This window comes from Papilio xuthus, unplaced genomic scaffold, assembly GCF_000836235.2.
Source record: "Papilio xuthus unplaced genomic scaffold, Pxut_1.1 DF827135.1, whole genome shotgun sequence".
Lineage (NCBI taxonomy): Eukaryota > Metazoa > Arthropoda > Insecta > Lepidoptera > Papilionidae > Papilio > Papilio xuthus.
The window spans coordinates 491412-507315 of NW_013531514.1; the positions used below are offsets into that span (position 1 = coordinate 491412).

At 32.3% G+C, this 15904-nt stretch overlaps 1 protein-coding gene across 1 annotated transcript in view; it reads right to left on the reverse strand.

Annotated features, from left to right (window-relative positions):
- Positions 1-2358: 2358 nt before the first annotated feature.
- LOC106119597 (uncharacterized) overlaps positions 2359-15904 on the reverse strand; it is a 23176-nt gene continuing 9630 nt past the window's right edge. The window contains exons 2-5 of the mRNA XM_013314639.1: positions 9684-10488; positions 6312-6399; positions 2587-2680; positions 2359-2385 (exon numbers count right to left, since the gene is read on the reverse strand). Coding sequence (XP_013170093.1) covers positions 2359-2385; positions 2587-2680; positions 6312-6399; positions 9684-10386 — 912 coding nt within the window. The 5' untranslated portion in view covers positions 10387-10488. The remainder of the gene's footprint in view (positions 2386-2586; positions 2681-6311; positions 6400-9683; positions 10489-15904) is intronic.

The window sequence follows — 15904 nt, forward strand, 5'->3', positions numbered from 1 at the left end:
TAACATACACCTATAAATAGACTATAAGCCATTTCCAACACTATAGGTACTCTAAATGTACTTTGGGCTGAACCGGCTTGCACTCACACAGATTTACACTGACGTACACATTAACAGTTTCCCACTGTTACACCGCGGCTGCGCCTGCGCATCGCACACATACACAGCGGAAGGGCAAAGGGAAATTTTGGCAATAATTTGTTGCTTCAAACCTATACGACTAATACAAGTGCATCAAATTAATGTGATATTTTTTGTAATTCTGTAATTACCTTTTCTATTATGTGATATACTGATCTGAAATTATAAAATGATTTAGCGGTTTAAATAATAACAAAAACATTAATATAGATATTACTATATGTTGTATTTTAAACAACTTATTCTTATTTTTTCATTCAAAATTCAAACCATCACCGTTTATCGACTTTTACTTCATAGATTTCAGGCTGCATTTTCAATAATAATATTTAAAACAACACAATTTAAACATGATTATAAAAGGAATTGCGAAATTTAAAGTAGCTTTGAACAATAAAGATCTATAAAATTATATCCGTAAAAGTGATTCAGTTTCAATGAAGATATTAAATAATTCATGACATACAAAGTTCAGTTAGGATTTGATTTCAGGTGAAAGCCGGCGTATGAGCACTCAATTTTACTTATCGAATTTTACAGCACGTAGTCGAGGTCTTATTAAATTATGCGGAGACGGCTCAAAGCGACCCAGTTACAGAATTTTCAACTCGGGAATCCCTTGAGTAAATCTGTAGCTTTACTACATTGGCCCTTTTACTTCGAATGAAAGACGTTTATATTAGAATTCGCAACCTAATTACTGGGAATATTTAATATTATTAAAATTATGAAATTTTTAATTCCTATTTCATTTACATATTTAAATCACGAGACGTTTCATGACATTTTATATTTGCAGTTTTAATTTTAACTTTACACCCTTGTAGCACATTGGTATTTAAAGTTTTTTTATTTGTTTCATGTAATTTTTTTAAAACAATGCATCATAATTTAGCGTATTGATATTACAACGCACAAATACGTAACATCAATGTAGTAGTGCGATGTTTGTGTGTGTGTGTATGTACGTGTGTGTGTGTAAGCGCTAAAGGCAATCATTATTTTGTAAGTACTAGAGGATAGGCAGATTGTACATATAGATTTTGGGTGTGCAGTGACTAAAATGTGAGAGGTTGGTTATATTTTTTTTTTAATAAAGATGCATTTAAATTAATTTTACGAAACAATTTATTATGGATAGTAATGTTACTATGTATCTTTAATAAAAAATGATATTTTAGAAACTAACGACTAGTGATTTTATAGCTGATATCTAATAACGAATGTACAAGCATTTGCTTATGAAGATTTGTTAAATTAATTATTAAAAAGAAAACAGGTAGATATATGGATGTTTTAACTTTAAATAAAATGTATATGTGAACTTTTCTTGGTATTATTTCCTCATCTATTACCCAGTTTTCATTGATATAACCTTTACATGAATATAATTGTAAGTTTTGAATGAAATAAATAAATAAATAAAAATAGTTTAATGTGGTATCCAAGCACTACCATACAGCAAAACCAAACCGCCGAAATAATTCGAAGCGGCCCAAGCGCATAGGTCAAGCACACTGCATCCATCCTACTCCCTCACACACGCCAGTAAGAGACAGCTGCAGATGCTCTCTAGAACTTGCAGCCAAAAATGCAGTTCGACCCGCCATCGCAAAGTATGCAATGAGAATTTTTTGGCCACTTTTTTGTAGGTTCGCCTCCATTTTGCTTATGCGTAGATTAAAAAAGATTGCTCGCTCGCGCAATTTGAGCGATGGTGAAACGTCTTGCTCAATTATGAATTTAAGTGATGGATGTGTTGTTGATGCCATTACGGTGGCCTCTGACATGCCTACAAAATGACGCCTTGTGTACCTTATATTCTGACAAACTTGTGGTTTTAATATATAAAAGCACTTTTATTAGCTAGAACTAGTTTTTAACGGACTGGACTACATGAAGGTGATCATCGACGCCCATAGAGATACGAAACACCAGAGAAACTGCAAATGCGATGTCAGCCTTTTAGTGTTTCTCGCAATAAGATAAAAGTACTTATTTTATATTACAAACTTGTCGCTTACCGAAATACTACAAATAGTAAATAAAATAAATGATATAAACCCTGATTAAGATATATAAAGTGATAAGTTATTATTACAAAATCTCTGCTATACACATTAATGTGCATATCTACTAAAAAGCGTTAATAAAACATGTGATATCAACGGATAATTTAATATATTAATAATCACGATTATGTTTACTGCGAAAACACTATGCTCTAATGAAACGTGACCGTGCCTGTTGTAAAACATGAATATGCAAATAGAATTTTTTAAACGCCTGCAAAAATATTTTAGCAAATATAATTTTTGTAAATTTACTGAACTCAATAGCTGTAGGCGTTTTAACTACGAAAAAATTATGTGTTTAAGAGTTTGAACTCTTTGTAAAGAAGTAACTGTGTATATTTAAGAATAAATAGGAAAGCATATATCTCACCTGCTGGCTAGTATCGTGCTTTTCGCTGCTCTCGGAGACGGTCGACGCAGAGGGCTTCTTGCACCAGCCGGGACACCAGCGCCGGCACAAACACCTAAAAAAATACATTGATAAAAGGATATTTTACCACTGTAGTGTATTATCTTTTATTAGCTGCAGGAAAGCAAAGCAAATAATACTACTGCACCTTACGAACTGAAATAAATAAAAAACCGCACGTTTGAAAAATAATTTATCGACTTTAACAACGAGAAGAATATTTGTTTATGTAGGCGTAAAAAGCACCTACAGAAATACATATAGAAATGAATCTCAATCCTTTTGGCGTGTATCCATTAAATCATTGTAAGCGGTCTTAATTTTCATCCGGTTGTATATGAACCTGATATTTTTCAGTCGACTTCATCCGGTTTAACCGGAATTAGGTCGAGTACTGTAAACGTTCATTTGAAGTACCTTTATGAACCTCTGTATACCAAGCAAATTAATATAAAACATATTTGTTTAAAAATATGGAGAAGAAACAAGTGGTACGGTCGTTATAAAGCTTTGGTATAAATTGGTCCCTTCTAATTCTTCCAAACTCTTCGTCACTATAAATTCGCATAGTATGAAAATTATTTACCATAAAAAATAAGTTGTGATAATTTTAATTTAAATTAATAATTATTATATAATAAAAAAAACTAGTAGCTAATTGAAAATAAAATAAATTTAAAAGTAAATTTATAGCCAGTTAGTTAAAAATTATACGTTCCATACATTTCAGGTTAACCTACTTTCTGAAACAAAGTTTGTTTGCTACGAATTTCTCTGCAATTGGCATAAATCTAGTTTGACTGAGCTCTCGGAATGTTTGCAAAAGCGATCAATAATGTCCCTTCACTTTATATTCGACTAGGAAATGTTAGATGAACTTTTAAGCTTAAGTTAAACATAGTATTCCAATAGCCAAACGATTCAGAGTAATGTGAAAGAAAAGTAAAATCGGTTTTAAATGATCAAACACAAACAGTAGTGAATAATATAAAATCTTTCCCGACAATATTTTGCAATGTATTGACTCATTTATATTACAACATTCCTAACTTTTATCGTTATATCAAAATCAGTAAAATTACGACACAAGTAATTGCCTTATGAAATAAAATAGCAATTATACTTTAACGTAACATAATACAAAACAAAGATACGTTCAACAATTCATTGGCATGCAGCATACCACTATTGGCATTCGATCGAACGGAATTGTTCATGGGAATGCGACAGTCGACAAATGCATCTCGTATTTCAACACGACATAGACGTCCGAAACTGATTACGTGAACGCCCAACCACGCCTTCGTCGACATATAGCTAATCTTACGAATATTATAAATGAGAAGGTTTACATGGATGGATGTTTGATGGTATCTCCGGAACGGCAGCATGGATCACGCTGATATTTGGCATAGATATAGAACATAGTCTGGACGAACACGTAGACCACTTATTAACTTTTTTTTTAATCCGCGCAGACGGAGTCGCGTCCGACAGCTAGTAGATAAATAGATCAATTTACTACAAACTCAAACCAAAGTATTAAGTATGTCTAGAGACAAATATATAATATTTATTATCTCTTAGTTCTCTTTCAGTCATGTAATATCTAGAAGAATATTTTTATATGACACTAAAAATAGAGAGATAAATATGGAAAGCTTTTATCCAGCGTTATGACGCTAACCTACATCACACGTGGACCGTGAATGCTAGATTTTTAGGCCGTAAATAACATTTCCGACTAACCTGAGTACCTATATATCACATCTGACCTTTTCAAAATACTGTTTTACATTTACAGAATATAAATTTTAATCTTACTAATATTATAAATGCGAATGTTTAAATGGATGGATGTTTGTTTGAAAGTATCTCCAGAACAGTTGCATGGATCTTGCAGAAATTTGGCATAGATGTAGAACACAGTCTGGAAGAACATTTAGGGTACTAATTAAGTTTTATTTTTAATTCCTCCCGGACGGAAACGCGGGCGACAGCTAGTAATAATATATATAACATAGGAGCATTCAGAAGAGATTAATTTCTGCTATCATAAAGAATAAATAAAAAAAACTGGCATTTAGAGAAAATAGTCTTGAATTCTTAGTACGTACAAAAAATAACTAGATATAGTTTAATTTAACTACAATCTAACAAAATAATAATATTCATGTATAATAGTTACTAATACGAGTAAAAAAAAATGTTTAACAAAGCGTTGTTTCATAAATGTGATATAAGCAATCGGAATTGACTTTGTTCCCTTTCAATAGTTTGAAATAGAATCATTGATACCGGTTCAGATTTGATTTCACTGAACGCCGCTAGATGGCGTCTGCGTTACGTATCATTTTATTCGACCGATATTCTATTTGTATCTAACGTACAATTTAAAACACTGCTTGTTTCAAAAAACTCTGATTATATGAAAAATTACGTATTGTATTACTAACTGTGGGTTTCTGAGACATCAAACCCAGTTTAAAACATTATTATATCTGTTTTGTCAAAGATTATGACAGAGATGACGATATTTTTTATATAGGGATTTTTGGTCTTAGAAACCAACGATTAAGGAAGTGCTGGCATTGTAACTTTTTTCTCCTTCCTATTTATAATTTTATCAAAACAGTATCCAAATACCTCAACTAATTAGTATCGAAAACACATCCTTAGCTTTAATGCAAGAGAAACTGAAAAAGGATTGAATTTGAACATTGAAACTGGCAGTTTCAATTCAATCAGTTGTTTTAACTTCTCAGTTTAATTAAACGAAGATCGTTTACACTAACTCTTCGGAAGCGTAGCGGCGAAGCGGCGCCAAGTTGTTTTAACTGTAAAATTGAACATGATTTTTCTTGGTGTTGGTAAATTTGAAGTGTTTGGTAAGAATTTTAATCCTCGCTAGTATTATTCTAAGCTTATTACTACTCTTAGTTTATTCACAAATATTTTAGCATGTATTTATTAGTTACATCTTTATATATATAATTCTTCTGTGAGTGTGTATGTCACTGAACTTCTCTCAAACGACTGGACCGATTTTGATGAATTTTTTTGTGTGTGTTCAAGGGGATCTGGGAATGGTTTAGATTCACAATTTTGTCCGCTGGACAATGTTTTTTTAATTAATTTTTAATTTATTAGTAGTTTTTGATTTTGGAATGTTTTACATTGGATCCGACAGACGGCGCTACCATCGCAGAGTCAAATTTTCAAATTAAAGACGTGTAGACAGGACAACGTCTGTCGGGTCCGCTAGTATCATATATAAATGATGATATGCATATAACGTAATTACTTTTTAACCTTCTCGTTAACTATCATTTTTATCCGTTAAATGTATTATAATTTATACTGAACTGCTCACCGTTTGGTTTCTGAGATCTAATTCTCTATATAAACATATCGTTATCCCTGTCATTATCTTTGACAAAACAGAGATAGCGATATGTTTTAAACAGGAATTTGGTCTCTGAAACTCATTGTTCTTTTGTTGCTATTCTATGTTATAAAAACGCAGCCACATACACTACTTTCTACCCTGGAACCAGTCTATGTTTGTCAGAGCTACTAACGGGAGTAAACATCATCAGCAAACATATGGCAACGATGAGACCACCAGCACACAGTACATTGTACCTTTTTACCATTGAATGCAGATGTTTCTTAGTGTTACTCACCTGACAGCTAGTGTAGCAAAGAGTACTGCCAACAGAGGCAACAGAGTTCCGAAGCAAGCCAACAGCAGCGTCTGCATGTCCGTAAAACCTGAGAACACAGAGAGGACTACGACAGGTCAAATGCCAACACCACGGATATACTATGAAATAACGCACTACGAACAACACATTAATCTGTAAAAACCATGTTGTAAAAGAAAAGCGCCGGTGTTTGTCACACAGTTCATACTATGACTAGCTCCAATGCTCCACCTAACTATCGTTGTAGGAGAGTGTAAACATTTTTTTAAATAATTAAATATATATAAATACTAAACACACTCTATTCCACCGTGTGAACAAACATACTAAGAATAAGTAATACTCTTTCTGTTAGTAAATCAACTGCTACAATTTCGATAACATGACATTCTATCCTTGTAGTTAAAGTCAAGGAAATAAATTCACTTCCCACTTAGGATCGAATTTATTACAGCAAATTGTCTTTATAAAAGTTATATTTTGGAGCGTAATCTGTCGTGATTATGTCAGTGTCAAATAACATCTTACCAAAATGGTGGGAAGGAAATAAACGTCCTCCACTGTACAAATTAGTGTGGAATCTGTACTATAAATACGATCAACACAAAACATCATCATATCACTTCCATGTCCCTTCTTTTTGATGTATCAACTTACTACGAAAACTTTAATGTGGAACAAGACAGTTGAAAGATTTTTTTCTTAAATACAAACAATTGTATAGTCTTTATATATATACAAAGATCTTATAAATTATGTGTTAAAAACGTACAAACTATAAATAAACTCTCCCTCTATTAATTTCTATTAGAACACATATAAATATTTTATCTAAACAACAATTGAGAGTCTACAAATAACAGAATAGAAATATAAATATTTTTATATCAACTGAAGAGTTCTGTTTCAATTGAATTTCATAAAAGAGCAGACAACAAAAAATATAGAATAAAAACATATACATAGTGTTCATTGAAATATATTGTTTTAACGTTTGAAAAAAATAACAAATTTAATTTGGAAAAGTGAACGAAACATATTAAGAAATATTTCAAAAACCGACTTCCATCATAATAAATGTAATAAAGTGAAAAAATGAAAAATATATTTAGTTAAACTAAATTAATTTTATTAAAATAAATAAAGGAGTCATTTTAGAATATTTTTCATACAATTATATTACAATAAAAGTTGGAAATGAAAAACAATTATTTAAAAAACTTTTACTACCATATCCAAGCTTAATTACACTAAGCGATTGCTTCTGTGGACACTAAACGACTCTGAGTAAGGCAGTATGAAAAGCTTAAAATAGACTTTATTTCAGAAGTCACTTAACGAATATATCCATTAAATTATAGAAAAATGTTATATTTAACTAAGTTGAAAACATAAACACAACATAACACAATAGCTTTAAGTAAAATGAATAAGTAATTAAGTTCAAACTCAATGCTAGGCTTATGTATTAATAATGAGCATCAAAATGTGGTCGCTTTGCTTTTGAACTTGTGGAAATGATGCTTTTAGAAATGTAAATACATTTTACATATATTTAATGGAAAAAAAATGCGTAATAAATTTCTTGAATACATGGTAATAATAGTACGTAGGCGGAGGCTTCTTCCGTGATAAATGTTTTCAATTTTTCTCAAGTCGTTTCGTATCATCATCTCCTACTTCCCGTAATATTACATATTATTAGCTATTACTAAGAATTTACTTTATCTAAATAAAAAGAAGCAAGTTTATAATCAATTAATAAAAATAACTAAATCATGGTGAATTTTTCATGGGTTTTACCAACAATAAGAAAGAAAACAACCCTCGGAGAAGAGCAAAGGCAATCGCTTCAACAAAGAACAACTTCACGCAGAATTAATTTGGTAATGTTGGCCGAATGAGCAAATTTCATCAGTAATTTTTCCGACCTTTCCGATCTTGAAATGCGCGGTATTGATTACGAAATATCTACAGTTATCCTGGTGACCTTTTCTTAAACCTTGACCTTTACAATATAACGCACTTTTTAAAATCACACATTGATTATAGAATAAAATACTAAATCAAGAATACGTTCGTTTCTTTTTATTGGTAATTAACAAACGAATTAAATCAGAACACAAACTTGTTCATCAAATCCGATTTGGCAAACGAGCATCTTGTACGTTGACTTTTAGTGCCAACTACATTTTATAAACTTAACGCAAATAGATTAGACTTGCCTATTTTTGATTTTAAAAGAAATTGCAAAGCATTCTTTAAGTCATAGACACTTAAAAGCATAAAGCTACTACAAGGAATTAGAATCTACCATATAGGATTTATCTATTGTGTTAAAATGTAATCAAGTTCAAAATTGCTGCAAATAAATTACACGAGCCTTTAACATTACGCCCAATGAATCCAATAAAAGGTTCCCTTGCTCCGGGCAACCTTTTTTTAAATGACACAATTCGTTACGTAAACAGCGATGCCTGAACTTGCTCAATTTCAACTCTGTGATGTTGACAATATTAAGTACTAAATAAGCTATTAAATTACACTAACAAAACGTAGTTAAAATTGTTTTACTATGTAGTTGTCATATAATCAAGCGAGATTAAATATCACTTTGCAAATTCGTTTCGTAGATGTGTAACAAAGGTAAATAATACTGCTAAGAATTAAGAAAAAAATATGATTTTATAATAAAGTAAGTCTTTAGTCTTTCAAAGGACACTCGATTAGACAAAGTTATATTTTGTCATAGCACAGCAATGTCATCATCATCATCAGCTCACTGTACGTCCCAACTGAGGGGCTCGGAGCCTACCCTAAGTTATGGGTGACTAGGCCATAGTCAACCACGCTGGCCAAGTGTGGGTTGGTTGACTTCACACATATCATACATTGAATATCTTCTCAGATATGTGCAGGTCGCTTCACGATGTTTTCCTTCACAGTAAGAACGTCGGATAAATGTACATGTCGGAAATCGAAAAACACATTGGTACATGGCGGGATTCGAACCCAGGACCTGCAAATTGCAAGTCAAGTGCTTAATCCCTGAGCCACCGACGCTCCACAACAATGTATTAAGTGTCAAATCAAAGTATTATCAAATAAGGTTTTGGTTGAATTAATTGTCCAATTCGTTGAACGTTACACTTTCCTAAAGTCACTGACTTTATTTGATAAGGGTCTGGCATTGACAACATTAAACTTTAATTTATATCAAAACGAGTAAAGAATTAAAATATAATTTATTTTTTTTATTTTTAACACAATACTTACACTTTGAGGATTATAGATACCGGCTGTACTCTTGTATGTAAAGAAAAGTTTTATCAAGAAAGAATTTATACTCACTTGTGTCCGGCGCTAAATCGTTGTCTACCTCATGACCTGTCATGTTAGCTAAATTATAAGCACTTTTATTCTCATTTGTTGGCTTAAACACTTCCACTAATTCAACGTATTCCGCTTTCTTCATCACATCACTATTATTTTTGTCCCCTTTCTCCACTTTATTATCACTGAAACCAGAATCTTTGCTTAAAGTCAAATTTGTAGCATCACTTTCATTCAATTTTCTCGATATTAAGAATTCAAATTTTGGCACATCTTCAACAAAATCTGAATCTGGTCTAAACAGAATATCTGTGAGAGTCTCTTCTCTATCAGTTTCCGAGTCAATAATCTTATCTAAAAGCGAACTTGATATGTTTAACTGTTTCTCAATACCCTCAGCGTCGTCTTTGTGCATTTCTAAAATGCTAATTTGATCCTTCATGACTTTCTCTGATAAAGCTTCGTCTCTGTCTTGTTCAGCTTCCATGATATCGTCTAGTTGAGTTTTAAAACTTCTCGTATCTTCAGGGATATCCTCGTCACTAGCGACTACCAATGTATCAAGATTAGGATCTACTGGTAAAGTAAAAGATCGATTATCAACTGAAGGTATCGACGTCTCTGTTACATTTCTTTCTGAGTACGGCCTACCATGTATGATATTCGGGGATAGTACTGCATTTAATATAAAAAACATTAGTTTTAATTTCACATTAGTCATTCTGATGCGTATTATATAAAGATAGGCAGGTAATGTATTTGCTAGTAACTCATTTCTTTAGCTGTACTTCGTTACAATGCATTGTAGTCTGCGACCTCCGCCCTGCGAACAAAGGAAACTTTTAAGTACCGGAGTTTACAAGGAATTTGAATAAAACTCTCCGTACAACGGGCGTACTTTTATTTTTTCACTTTATTAGAAGTTGCCGCAACTTTGCCAATTTTCGTTGAATCGTCGTTTGAGGCTAAATCAAAATTGGCTTTTTGCTGGCCATCGCGACAAGTTTTGAGAGGAAAGCTTTTTATTCACTCTTTTAAAGCCAACGAACTTTATTAAGGAAGCCTTGCAATTTCTTCTATATTTCTGCTAAGTTTTATCGACATAATGGAATTATACTTTTTTTATTTTACTTAATAGGGTTTTATTGCGTATTTAATTTCAAAAATTAACGTTAGTAATAAACAAAAGGTCTACGGACATTCTTAAGTAACGATTCGTGGTCTAAACTAACTAAAGTTATAAAAGGAACATCGTATTCTGTTAGGTAAGAGACATCAGTAATGAGTATCATCTTATAGTCGTTAAGTTACCTCACGAGGTCGGATCAAAGGGAAACGCTGTCTCCCCGAGCCGCGCTGAGAAGCCACTCAGTATCTAAGCGATTCTTAACATCATCGACAAACGTGGCTGCATTTATCAGTTACGTACTAAAAGGTTATCAATTGGTACAATAAGAAAAGTGCTATTAAGTTTTGTCAGGGGTTACAAGATATATTTACAGTTTTCTCTATAACATTTTTGGGTACAAATGTTACATTTCAATTAAATAGGAGTCAGTTGAAATGTAGCATGAATGGAATTAATAAGTTTCCTATATCGTAAAAGCTCTCCCCCAATTCAGTCACCTAACAACAATTTCCGCTATCGATAGCACTTTTATTCCATTTCCGTTCTTTTTCTCACCCACTTAAAATCGACAGATAGGGTAACATCAAATTGTGAAAACAACAAAATTGAAAATAAAATTACTAATATTCATTTAAAGTAAAATTCGGACTAACAAGTGAAAGCACTAATTATTAATCTCTAACATTAAATTATATCGATGTTTAATAACTGTATATACACCTCACTATATCACCAGCTAATTAACTAATTAACCAAGTGTCAATCCTTTAGTAATAAGAACTTTGTGGAAAAATGACAAAGTGGAAAAATAACATTAATATTTTCCCTGGTAACTTGACGTTAATTAAAAATGAAAACGTAATCAGAATCAAATAGACTTGATGAATGAAGTAAAATGAAGATGGAATATAATTTTTCAAAGAATTTCATTTACGATGTTATTTTGCTAAAGTTTTCTAAGATTAGCTTAACAAATCTTAGCTTTACAAATGATATTTCGTTAATTAAATTATGAAATAAAACTGTGATAAACTATCTCATCTTACTAATATTATAAATGCGAATGTTTGGAACGATGGATGTTTGTTTGAAGGTATATCTCAACGGCTCAAAGAATTTTGATGAAATTTGGCACACATATAGAACATAGTCTGGAATAACACATAGGCTACTTATCAGATTTTTCTAATTCTGCGCTGACGGTGTCGCGGGCGACTGCTAGTAATTATATAAAATCAACATTCATTTTTATAAGCGTCTTTTTCACTTAATCAGCTTTTTTCCTCTCCAACATTAAAATCGATTAGCCATTTCATTTAAAACAAAACAAAGTATAAAAAGAAAGTACTCCAACGCCCTCACTCCAATCTCGAAAAAAGGTTTCCTCGCTTACAAACCGCCCGAGGAGCATCCTCCATTCACTCGTGTGTGACGCTACGCTACCAACAAGGGCGTGTAAATAAATGACGCTAAATTGTTCTCTTAGTGTGGGTTTCCACTATAGATACAGTCAATACATGATTTCCACAGTTCTACTTCTGGCTGTGTAAAAAACAAAACACTACACAACATTATAAAAGACGCAAATCACACAAGTATTAAACACAGAGAATTGTCTAATACTGAAAAGACATTGGCTTATTATAGTCATATTTATTTTGTGAGACTCAATTATTTTGGAAGTGGTTTGTAGTTTCAGATGTGAGGTTTCTTTCATAATGAAAGGTAAATATTACAAGGAAAATACAGCGGGAAATGTTCACTTACAATGTTCTGAGAGAAACAGTTCTATAAGCTTTATATAATAAAATAGTTATGTACTATTTAATGTGACTGAAATAAATACTTTTAATATTTTCTTTATATAAAAAAGAAAATCACATTAAAGTAATGTATAACAAAAATAAAAGTTTTATTTACAGTATAAATCTAAAACACTATATAAAATATTTTATAATCTACATTTGCGACCTAATAAGTTGTACGCACGGTTGAGTAGTTCTGAACAATGTAGATGGAAAGCAGAAAAAAAAACATTGAAGTCAACCACACTACAGCTTACTATTCTCTCTTCCAAGTTTTTCCGATTTCGTTTCACGTAAATGAAACGTACATGCATCGTACATTTTTAAATCACCTCACGCCCTTCCCTCGCTCCGCATCCCTTGCAATCTCAGCGAGCTAGACACATCTAGCGAGTCGTACATCGATGGTAATCGGTATTCATCGCACGCGGCCCACTTCCAGCACGAACGAATCCAGCGGGAACAGCGCTCGAAAGCCAATTGGATTTTTGCTGCAGAATAATTACGATCTAATTAACACGACACGAATCCGCGCCAATCGTAATAAACTATTTAATTGCTTTTTTCCAACGCTTTTTAATTTCTAGGCAGTGGTACCATCCATCCACAGACTTAATATTAGCTATTTACTGAATTAGAATAGTTTTCTGATGGTTAAAGAAGTCCAATACATTTTGTCTTAATGAGAAATAAACAAAAGCTTCATCCCCTTTTTTATCTCCCTTTCCTAATAATCGCATGCTACATTATTCGCGAACGAGTATTTGAAAATTGCAACAATTAACATTTTTCGGTAGAATGACTTGACCTAAATCCAGACGTTTGCGTCTTTCCGAGACTATTGTCTACGTAACCGTAGGCTTTATTTCTAGAAGAACTGAGTCTTAGCGCTCTCCAGTTATTAAAGCACAATTAAAATGTGACACAGAACAGGCACTGCGCAGTGCTTACCGACAACTATGTGAGCCAAACTCAGCTAAAATCGTATACATATTCGTAAACACTTCCGAGAAAATGGCTGTATCTGTGTAGTTGTGGGAGTGGATAGTTTTAATTTTTTTTAATAAGAAATTAGACATTACCTATTATATTATTAATTATTAATAACTTGCATGAATGTATATATTTTTTAAATGTTTTATAACCTTATTAAATATAGGTAGATTGTGTTACCCAAGAATGATGTAGCATTCTAATAGTAATGTTTTTTTTTAAAAATCATAGCAGTTATTTTTGTGTTCATTTGTTACAAAGATATAAATAACAAATCCATCCCTTTTAGGTTAGTGTCAATTAGAGGTTATCACGCATTAGTCCACTCCTCGTCTCTACATATTTAAATCTTTATACCGTTGATGTCGCGTTGGCGACGAGTGGATGCCGTGCCGCGGCGACCGCAAGTCGGGACTGTAAAGAGTGGGCGACGAGTTAACGAGTCTGTGTTAACCCTTATATTTATATTTCGATACGCTAAATAAAATTAGATTAATAACAATCTAATATCTGTAATTAGTAATTTAATCCGAACCATAATTCTAACATATGACCATACTGTAATTACATCACTGACGATGTTAGAGTAATACAGCTAGCAGACCCAATTATTAGCTAATTGGTAAGGAACAGTAACGTACAACTGACGCCGACTCATTTCTGCGTTATTACTAAACACCGAACACTGCTACATATTACAGGGCGTTTCAATCGGTGTGCGGATCGTCCCAACGGCATTTTTTTCTATTGGACCGTTGGATTCGGTGGGCCAACGGGAAGCACCCATATTAAATAAACTATTTACATGTAAATAAACATAAGAATCTGTGTAATGTTTATCATAGCAATGTACATATATAATATTTCTTATAATATTCTTATGGTGACATATTTCTATATGATATTTGAACCAAAGTGGGATTCGAATTTAATTCCTTGACTGTATGTAATAAAAGATTATACATAGTAGTAATCTTTTAAGATATACTCAGAACATAATAACATCAATATAGTTTTGAAAATAACTGCTGAATTCGATTACTGAATAGTTTTCCCGCATATTTTCCCCACCTTTATAATGGTATGATTTTCACTAGAAGTATTTCCATAAGGAAAATACTTTCCTTTTTTCAGTCACTAAGACTTATGTTTTTAAAAGAGCATACACTTTCCTTAAAGATAATGGTAGCTACACTTTGCAATAGTCGGCTTTAATAATCTAATATTTGACTGAGAGATACGTGGCCTATTTTCATGCATGAATTTTATTTATTTACATTCCAGGTAACATTTAATGCTTCCTTACAAAACATTTTATCCAAACAAATTCACGGAAGCCTTTCACATAACGGTAAACACCCGAGGAACAATAAATCATTTTCATTCACCGAACATCCTTTATAAATTAAATTTCATCTTTCGACAGCCTTTTAGAGCGAAAACATTTGGATATTTGAGTAAAACATTCACAAATATTTGCCTTGAATCTATATTATACTAGCTGTCGCCCGCGACTCCGTCCGCGTGGATATATAAAAAAAACATAATTAGTGTAGCCTATGTGTTCTTTCAGACTATGTGCTATACTTATACCAAATTTAATCGAGATCCGTTCAGCCGTTCTAGAGATATCTTCAAACACCCATCCATCCATCCACATCACATCCATCTAAACATTCGCATTTATAATATTAGTAAGTTAAATAAAAAGCAGATCTTCAAGGTACAAATTCGAAAAAAATGAACGAATAGTATCCTACATCCGTCTCCCTGCTCTAAGCTACCTCCTCGCCAATTTTCAGGCATATCGGTAAAGCCGTTCTTGAGTTATAAATAGTGTAACTAACACGACTTTCTTTTATATATATATATATATATATATATATATATATATATATCTATATATGTGTATATATATATAGATAATTAAAAGGTGTTTTAAAAAAACGATTTTTTTGTTTGTGGTTCAGCTTAAAGTTTACTTAGTAATAAATATTTTTTCTGTGCATCTCTTTGTATAACATGATTTTTCATCAGCATAACTAATTGAAGAGTTTTCATATGAATAGGAGGGTCCCAAACGCATAATTTTCTTGGATAAAAATCAGTTCGAATTTTTATTCCGATATTATTATACATACAAACTTTACGAAAAGGTACAACAGGACGGGCATTCAAAGATATCATAGATGTATATTTCCGTAAGGTTAAAGCTCTATAGATTTCCCTTGTCTATGACAGAACAGGATGCTGTGAATCAATTAAGTCTCGTTGGTTCCGGTTTGAGTGATCGCATTAATAAGGGGGGGGGG